At 40.6% G+C, this 9322-nt stretch overlaps 1 protein-coding gene across 1 annotated transcript; it reads right to left on the bottom strand.

Annotated features, from left to right (window-relative positions):
- Positions 1–3259: 3259 nt before the first annotated feature.
- actr5 (actin related protein 5) lies at positions 3260–7844 on the bottom strand (the record flags this gene model as incomplete). The annotated part of the gene is made up of 9 exons (XM_083895455.1): positions 3260–3604; positions 3969–4101; positions 4234–4373; positions 4596–4700; positions 5256–5420; positions 5635–5852; positions 5970–6139; positions 6755–6993; positions 7461–7844. 9 exons carry the CDS (start codon positions 7842–7844, stop codon positions 3260–3262), a joined length of 1899 nt encoding a protein of 632 aa, XP_083751581.1.
- Between the last annotated feature and the right edge of the window lie 1478 nt (positions 7845–9322).

Here is a 9322-nt window from a genome sequence, read left to right as displayed (position 1 = left end):
TTAACATTTAAGCTAGCAGGTGCTAACAGACAAACCCAGATATTTCCTTCTCTTTTCTTATGTTTTTGTTCACTTACACATTATTATTTATTTAGTTGTTTATGAAAAAGAATGTAATATCATGGAAAACTTTAGAGTTAAAAATAGTTTAAATAAATTTTTCAGACCGTTGACTTTTTATCCGAGGCTAAGCTAACTGTTTATATGTTAAACCCAATACTTTAACTTTAACTTTCTTAAACTTCATGTTTCAGGGAAATGTAAAGTAACATCTAATATTTCCATCAAAGCTGTAGAGAAGTAGTAGTAGTTTGTACTTACTTGGTGCTTTTATCCATGATTCTGTTGATTGTTAGCGTGTGTAAAAATCATCTTCCTATCATTGTGACAGGATCTCAGGAGACACTGTAGGGACAGAGCAGCAAACTCTGCACCATCATGGAGCTTAGTGCAGTGTTTCACTCCATTGTTGAGCTGATGGAGCCACAAGAAATTCTTGACACAGCATGGAATTTAGTCAGTGAAATGGAATGAAGATACAGCTGCAACTGTAGTCCCTGATGCAGAGTTTAACAGCCACCCTCAGTCAATCCCTCTGGAAACTGCCTTTCATGACCAACATGCACATCCATGAGGCACAGGCAAGAATGTAAGTGTAGGTCAGACTGAGATTCATAAGGATTCATAAATCCTTATGAAAAACATTTGTCACCACAAATTCAGTTTTAATCTAAGCAAGCCCCATGTATTGCTGAATGTAATGAAACCAGTGCTCATCAGTTACACTAAAAACTGCCAAAGAGCCATAGTTGAAAAGTGATAATTCAGTGAAGTTATAGGTCACGTTTAGTGGCAACTGACCTTTGTGACCCTCTGCAGAAACACTCACACACACCACAGATGCTTATTCACACAGCTACTTTAGCTAGAGAGATAAAACACTGACACCTGGTGGACAGATGACACGGATGATGCAGTTGTCTCACCTGTTGTGTGTGTGTTTGTTTTTTTCACTCAGCCAGTGCTGACGCTTCCACAAGGTCTGGAGCAGAACCTCATTCCTGTTGGAACAGTGCAAGTAACACACAAATAAATGCACACACATACAACACTATGAGACAGTGTTTGTGTAAAAATCACAGTCTTTCTTTCTCTTACGTATGCGTTTGATTTCTTTGTTGAAGGAATGGAGTTGGTGTTTGCATTGCCAACAGAAACATAATTTGCTCCAGAGAGCATCTCTTTGTCACAGTAAGTCAGCCTGACCTCCTTCTTAAATCACTCTCACCTTGTCTTACACTTCACAGAGTTTCTCACAGCAGTGACTCATGCTCTGATTCTCTTTCTCCGTTTCATGCGGAAAGAGAACGTCTGTGAGCCAAGATGGAAATCAGCCCGACGTGAAGAAGCCTCCGAATGCCTTCATGCTGTACCTGAAGGAGCAGAGGCCAAATGTTGTGACTGAACTCCAGTGCAAGAGCAATGCACAGGTGAACACAGTCCTTGGCCAGAGGGTCTGTGTCTTTTCTCTGTTTGAGACTCAGTGTGACACAAACTTCATCACAGTATGATAACAGATTGGCAGGTGCAGTTTACACTGAGATGTTTGTGTGATGACAGTGTGTTTTTGTGTGTCCACAGTGGAGGTCATTGCCAAGCGTAGTACAGGCCATATATTACGAGGAAGCTGACAAGCTGAGGAAACTCCATGCTCAGCAAAACCCAGAGTGGTCGCCTGTTCAGAACTACATATGTTACACTAACTCATACATATTTACATTATTACAGCAGATGATGCAAATTACATGAGATTTAATGACTGATGTTTCCATTTTTGATTTAAAAAAAAAGAGGAAACGAATCAGGAGGAAGTATCACACCAGCACTGAAGGACTGAGCTACTATGGCTTACGTGCTCCACCACTGCACAGGCTCCCCTGACTCCCCTATCCTCATGCAAATACATCATAAGTAACTAAATATACAGATACTGCCACACTACACCTTACACAACTCAATGTAAAACCACAGCTTGACAAATGTACTTTTATTTACTGACAAAGTACTTTTTAAACTGATAATGTAACAACTTGTTTTCTTCAGTAATTCCGAGAGTAAGCGATTGTATTTTAAATTATGTTATTAATGTTGATGCGTTTCCAGACTGTTAAGTAACAACAAACCATGTAACTTGACAAACCCATCGAAGTGACTGTAATATATTAAATATATTTTCTGAGCAAAAATACCTCATTGCTACCGGTCTGTCACTGAGGGCTTTTGTGTGGTCATATCTTAGTCATAGTCATATCAGCAGATTTATTGGTGAAGGTTTGGAATAGGTGCAGGAATAGGCTACATAAACAGCTTAGCACTCTGGATTATCTAAAGTGAAAATGTAAATGTAATTTATCAACCAGTTAACTGCTTACCGTTATCTGGTCTCACATGGTTCTCAATGTGATAATTAGGCTTCTCTCCATTTTGTGGCAAAACCAGACAAAAAAGTGAAATACTTTATTCACAGCTGTGGAAATTAATTCCCACCTTCCGTCAGAAAATCACAGGTGCAAATAATCAAATGAATGATGACGGAGTTCCATTTACCTTCTGCTATCGTTAATGTGATCAGTAACACCTGTGTTTTTCCTGCTAAATCATTTCAAAATGGCTGCTGTGCAAAAAGCCCATCGATTAAAGTAGATAACAGATTGTATAATCTGTAACATAACTGTTCTCCAAATTCAATTCTGAATTAAGCCAATTAAATAGATGTATGTAAAGAAATATAAGTGAAAATGTAGTGAATATACACAATGTTCACTGTTGGATTCTTTTCTCATCAGTGAAAAACTATTTATTTAAAAACACACACAAACATTCAATTTACATAAAAAATACAAATATATATACACCCCCATTGATTTTTTTTTAAGATCATTAATTTGATGAATGAACAGTTCCTTGTGGTTACAACTTTATTGATCCCCATAGGGGAAATTTAGAGTGAGAGTTACCTCTAGAGGGCAGCACTCTGTGGTGCAGGTCAATGATGTCAACATTAGCACATAAATGCTGTGAGAGTATAGTGATAAGGCTAGGCTTCCTCATTCGTGTCACAAGGCAATGTATCATGGACCACAAACTGAAGTGTTAGACAGTAATCTGATTTGACAATCTGAATTGCCTTTTTGTAATTCCTTGTTCACACAGCCCTGAAAACAGGAAATCGGATCAACATAACCTCTTAGTTCTCAGTTCAGGTGGTTACTGTGGTTACCACCGTAACATCAGCAGCAACTGTAGAACAGGGGGTAGTCAGGGAAGACGTAACCATGGAGACAGCAGCAGGAGCTCCTGTTGAAACCGGTGTGGTAATGGATGGCTCAGCAGGGCGAGCAGGAACCAGTTTGGCGAGCTTCATGGGAATGAAGAGGTTAGAGGCGCAGTGCTCGCTCAGATACTCGCCTCCTTTCTCCTCATAGTCCTGTCTGCTGATCCATCCCTCTTCTGCTGCTCCCCCTCCTCCTACAGGTGGATGCTCCAAGACCCAGTCTCTCGCCCCATACCAAGCACCCAGGGCTGGCTGCGACGCCATGGTCACCTGAGCAGAGTTTTTGAAAACAGATTACCTCTGGATTATCTAAACCTAAACTATATGAGCCCTTCAGTCGAATGCAAACCACTTATTTTGGTTTCCACTGTAAGAAAGTGTAGAAATGAACCATTTAACAGGATTAAGTCTATGTGGAAGATCAGTCATTTATGTCTATTTATATTGTGAGTAAGCAAAGACAAAGTAGTCGTCTTTGTGCTTCTCATTTGTGCCATGAATTAACATTAGTGCAAAAAGAGATGTTCTGTGGGCAAAATCTCAGAATTGAAATCCTGTGATGTGGCTTATACCATTATGGTTTGGCACCATAGACAAACATGTACACTTATAAAAAAAAGAATGTAGGCAGTACCTTGAAGTGTGATTGGAACGGTCGCATGGCCCGCAGTTCACGCTCCACTCTCTCCTTCATCCCTGGGTACTGCATGTTTCCTCCTGTCAGAAACACATTGCTCACCAGTGCCTCCTGCTGCTCTGGAGTATACCTGCATGTAGCATTGGAAATGGATGGTTAAGCTACTGGTAGTCAAGAGATGAGTGTGGGTTACATGTCTGGCTGTCATACATGTACATGTACATGTCCGACACCATGCACACTTGCTAAAGAGTATCACTACCTGGCCAGGACATACTGTAGCGTCTCAATCATTCCCATCTGGTCCTCTCCAGATAACGATGGCTGGAATAGGATCTCTGGACACCGCAGACGCTCTGTCCCTACAAACAGCTGATGGTACTCTGCCACGCTGAACATCGGCTGGAGAGAAGATGAAAGTAATTTTTCCACTGTTGTAAATGTTTGGAGGAGCCAACACCAGTGTGTCGGTCCATGAGAAAAGTTTTCTGTTACACAAACACAGTGCACCAAACAAAATGCGTTCCACTCATTCTGCCACATATTGAAATATGTAGGTAACTGCTTTCACAGGATTAATGAGGATCTGAATGTTTGTCTGGGAACTTTTCTCTGCGCCACTACCTGAACCACATTAGCAGGTTTTTCTGGCAGCGTGTCCTCAGGGAAGTCAGTATCCATGAGCGCCACGCCATCTCCCTCGTCTATCGGATGCTCCAGCTCAGAAACCTGACAGAGAGCGACAGAACAGCCTCAGGCCTGGTGTCAGCTGCAGTACATCCACTGCAGCAAATGATGGCAAGAGCCCCACAGCACAGCACAGCACGATAATGATAATATATACACCTAATTATTTATTGAATAATTTGAATTTCACAACAGCGCAGTGGCTCCAAACTTTGACAGTTGCTGTCATTTTACAGTGTGTTAGATGTCAACAGTATACTGTACTGTGTATGAATATATATGCAATTTGACCACTTCCTCATTAGAAGTGGATGCGTATGCATCCCTAGTTGAAACCCAGGTAACACAGTTCATATACAAAACACGGCTTTTATAATACACTGGGAATGCAAGTATGCAAACAATTAAAAACAGAAATCAATTCTCCCATTATAAGAGTTAATAGAATCATTCTTGATTTCTGTAGCCAAAAATAAACAAAACAACTGATCTAAGAACTTAGATGTTTTTTTGTTTGTTTTTTTAACATGTAGCATATGATATTTTTGAATTACTTAAATGCTTCACTGGACATGCAACTTTAAAACGAACACCCACCTCCATCTTCAGCTCTGTTCCATCACTCTGCAGCAGTTTCTGTCTGCCCTGCTCCACGGCCAGCTGCAGTTTGTTGATGTACGACTGCAGCTCCTCAGCTGAGTCCATGTTGAGCTCCACCAGGCTCTTATGAAACTGATCCAACAGGCCATCATCCAGCAACTCCTGGACACACAAACCTCTGATGATTACTTTAAAGCACACACAGGCTGAGCTTTCAATTCAAAAACAGGTACAGCTACAGCTATATATGTTTTTGCATGTTCATAAAGACACTATTGTAGTGAATAAGAGAAAACCTGTCTTTCCATAGTTTCTTAGTCGTACGAAATAACATTTTGGAAAAAAACTAAACCATAGGATACAATAGGTTCCTTGCCTGCACTGCCATAAGTCTGTCCAGCTTCTCTTGGTCCTGCTGCAGCTTCTCCTCCCGGCGGCGAGCATTGATCTCCTGAAGCCGTCGAAGCTGTTGAGCTCGTCTCTCCTGCCTCTCCTCCACACTCACGCAGCCGCCTGGCACTTTAATTGAGAAGGGAAGCTGCATACGGTGAACCTCCTGCTCATAGAACGCTGGGCTACGCCACTTTTCCAGCTCTGCAGAGAACACAACATGGAGGAAACGGGTGATGTGAAGATAATTATGGCATTTAACATATCTCAACTGTAAACATGTATATACACTGTACAGATGAATGCGCTGACATACTGTACCTTCATGGTAATCCACAGCAGTGTAACTATGTTCATGCAGTAGCTCCTCCATGCGACTGAGAGTGATGGCAGCAACGTGACCTGGGTATTTCAGATGGAGGAGGCGCTGCAGGTAGGATGCTGCCTGGCTTCCGGCCACATTCACACGCTTACAGTTTCCCGCATCCAACCTTTGATTAAAAACATGACACAAATGGACTCGGAGAATACGAACAGTGAGATAAAACGTTTTATGTCAACAGTTTTGACATGAGGTAAAGCTCAGGTTTAAATATTGTACAGGCTGGCCCAAAGACACCCCGTCATATCTTACTGTGACACTTGAACAAAACTGCTGCTAGTTTGAATAACACCATTACACTATAAATATTTTACTATTGTCTTTACACCTACTAGTCGATGGTACCTGGACTCTTCCCTCCATCTACCCCTCTTTACCTCTCTTCTCTCTCCCCTTTTCTCCTTTCTCCCCAACTAGCTGAGGCAGATGGCTCCTTTCTCAATGTGTGAAATGTTGAGTTATTTCTTCTCTCTGTATTATTGCAAGGTCTTGAGATCATGTATGTTGTGATTTGACACTTAACTTATGGATATATTGCATTTGTTTTTCATGTTGTTATTATTATGACCTTCACTGTTCCTACAATGATAAATCAAAATGTGTGTTGTGGAAAGGAACAGGATGAGGAACAAAAAAATATATAAAATCAAGCAATTTAAAAAAGTAAATAAATAAAAATAAAAATGAGGTGTAAATAAAACAACAGAAACACATAAGTCCTTACCTGCCATTAAAAACTGGCAGGATGTGTGAGCAGTGGTATCCTGAGGAAAGAACAAGGCCAGTGTGTGGAGGGTGGATGTTCCTTTGATTGTTGCTGTGGTATAAACTGTACAAGCCATCCACGCCATAAGAAACGTGCGGGACGCGATAGCACTCAAACAGCAACTCTGACATCATCTGCCGACAGTGCAGCGGGTTACACGGTGCCTCTGTGAGCACAACGGGGTGATCCACACTGCCCTGTAAAAATCCCAAGGAAAAAAAACAAAACAAGAGATCATCAGGTCATCACTCACATCCATGTAAAAGAGAAATGATGAAACAACCTAACTCTGATCCAATATGTGATGCTATTTGTGCTGATTGTTTGGAGGAAATACCCTTGCTGCTTTGCAAATGTCAAGGAAATAACGATGATGGGAAAAATGTATGGAACATTTGAAAAAAAGTCACTAAATTCATATTATTTTTTTTCATATATTCACATATTATGCACTGGTTTAGCTCTGACTTGAAGAATGTGGTGACCTTTCTTGCTGCTGTTGGTTAAACAGACAAAACACAGACAGTACCCACCTCAGGAAGGTCATCACTGACTTGACACTGGTGTGTGTGAACCCAACCATTATTACATTAACAGTGCCCAACAGTCTTGTAACCACACCGACGCCCCTGGATCAACTACATTAACCCTGTTACAGTCATACCTCAGAGGCGATGCCCAGGTGTGTGAACACATGGTCGAAGATAAGCTCTTGGATCTCAAAGTTAACCACCACGTTTCGGTCGAACTGGCTCTTAAGCAGCCATCGCAGTGGCTCCAGGTTCGGGATGTCGTTACCGATCTGTGTTTCACTGCGGGCGGCCCCTCTGCTGCGAGCCGCCACCGACCTGAAGAGCAGCCGCGGAGAGTCATACTCCGCCACTGGTATCGCCCAGCCGACCCGGGTCTGGAAGGAGCCGTTATCTATCACTATCGGCGCCCCTGTGGGAGTCAGACCCGGTGTGGGGAGCTCAAAAATCGGATCAGGAGAAGTTTTACAGTCCTGAAATGAGAAGATCTGACAGAGCGCTTGCTCTTTAGAAGACATTTTGAATGTGTCTTACTGCAAAATACGTCCGACTGGAATCTCGGTGCCGCAGAATTTGTTCCGCCTCATAAGAAAAAATGTACATTATCCATTCAAATATTTAATTAATTAATTTAATTTAATACTAAGTTGCTGTGTTGAAAAAAATATTAATATACTTATATATATATATATATATATATATATATAGATAGATATGTATATATATATATAGAGAGAGAGAGAGAGAGAGAGAGAGAGATAATCATTTGCTCTAATGATATGTATATATATTTATATCTTATATATACATTAATATTTAATATAATCATAATAATAATATACATGTGTATATAGTATATAATATATACATATGTATATATACAGTAGATATATAATGATAATCTAGTTAATGATTCAAAAAAGTATGCGCATTTTACCTTAATGGGACAATGCCGCCATAAAAATTACATCTAAATTATGTTGCTGTCAGTTTTTAATCTACAGTACAGCCAAGCTAATTCTCACTCATCATCACCTTAAATATGGGGTCAGCTAGTATCATTTGCTATAAATGGACGAGTCCGTTTTGAATGAACCCATGTAAACAGACATTTTTCCCTCAGGCTTGAGACTGATTTCTTTTTGTCTGCCATCCTGTTACTCTCAGCTGACCCGGTGAAGCCTCAGCTGCTGATGTGGGACACCTGCACGTGAGAGAGCTACTGCAGCTCAGACCATCCAGTCAACACAGACATGTTACTGTAAAGTGTCATTTTTATACAACTATTGCTTATAGGAACTTCTGCTTATGTGGCTTTCTGTTTTGTATGTTTATTGGGGCATGCCATTTTTTGATTCACTGAAATATGTACATAGTTATCGAAATCAGCAACACAAAACTTTCAAGTTTCATTGATAGCCCGATTCAGCAATCCATGAATTAACTGGATTATGTCAGAGATGAATATGATGTGAAACATCAAATACATTAACAATTCATTTTTTCAGTTATTACATCACATAGGTCTTAATCGTCCCTCACGTGGTTCTATTTCTTCTGGGGGTTTTTTCTCCTTTTTTTGCATGTTATGTTGTTATTATTATTATTATTATTATCTTATGTTGTGGCCAGTGTTAATGTCACTTGTCAAATCTATGCGATGTGATGATAGGTTGGTTGTCAGTCATGTTATGTACATTTACTGTTGCCATTATATTTGTATTTGTCTTAAGGAACTGATAGTTAACATAGGAAGTGTGTTTTATGGGCCAAGTGTGTTTATTTCCTGGACAGCACGAGTATTTGGTAGCAGAACAATAAAAGAAGAAGTGTGTGTGTGTGTGTGTGTGTGTGTGTGTGTGTGTGTGTGTGTGTGTGTGTGTGTGTGTGTGTGTGTGTGTGTGTGTGTGTGTGTGTGTGTGTGTGTGTGTGTGTGTGTGTGTGTGTGTGTGTGTTTGTGTGTGTGTGTGCGTGCGTGTGTGTGTGTGTGTCACTG

The sequence above is a fragment of the Microchirus variegatus genome (genome assembly GCF_963457635.1).
Source record: "Microchirus variegatus genome assembly, chromosome: 9".
NCBI classification, from domain to species: Eukaryota; Metazoa; Chordata; class Actinopteri; order Pleuronectiformes; family Soleidae; genus Microchirus; species Microchirus variegatus.
Note: the sequence above shows the minus strand (reverse complement) of the source record. Positions and strands in the feature narration are given on the sequence as shown.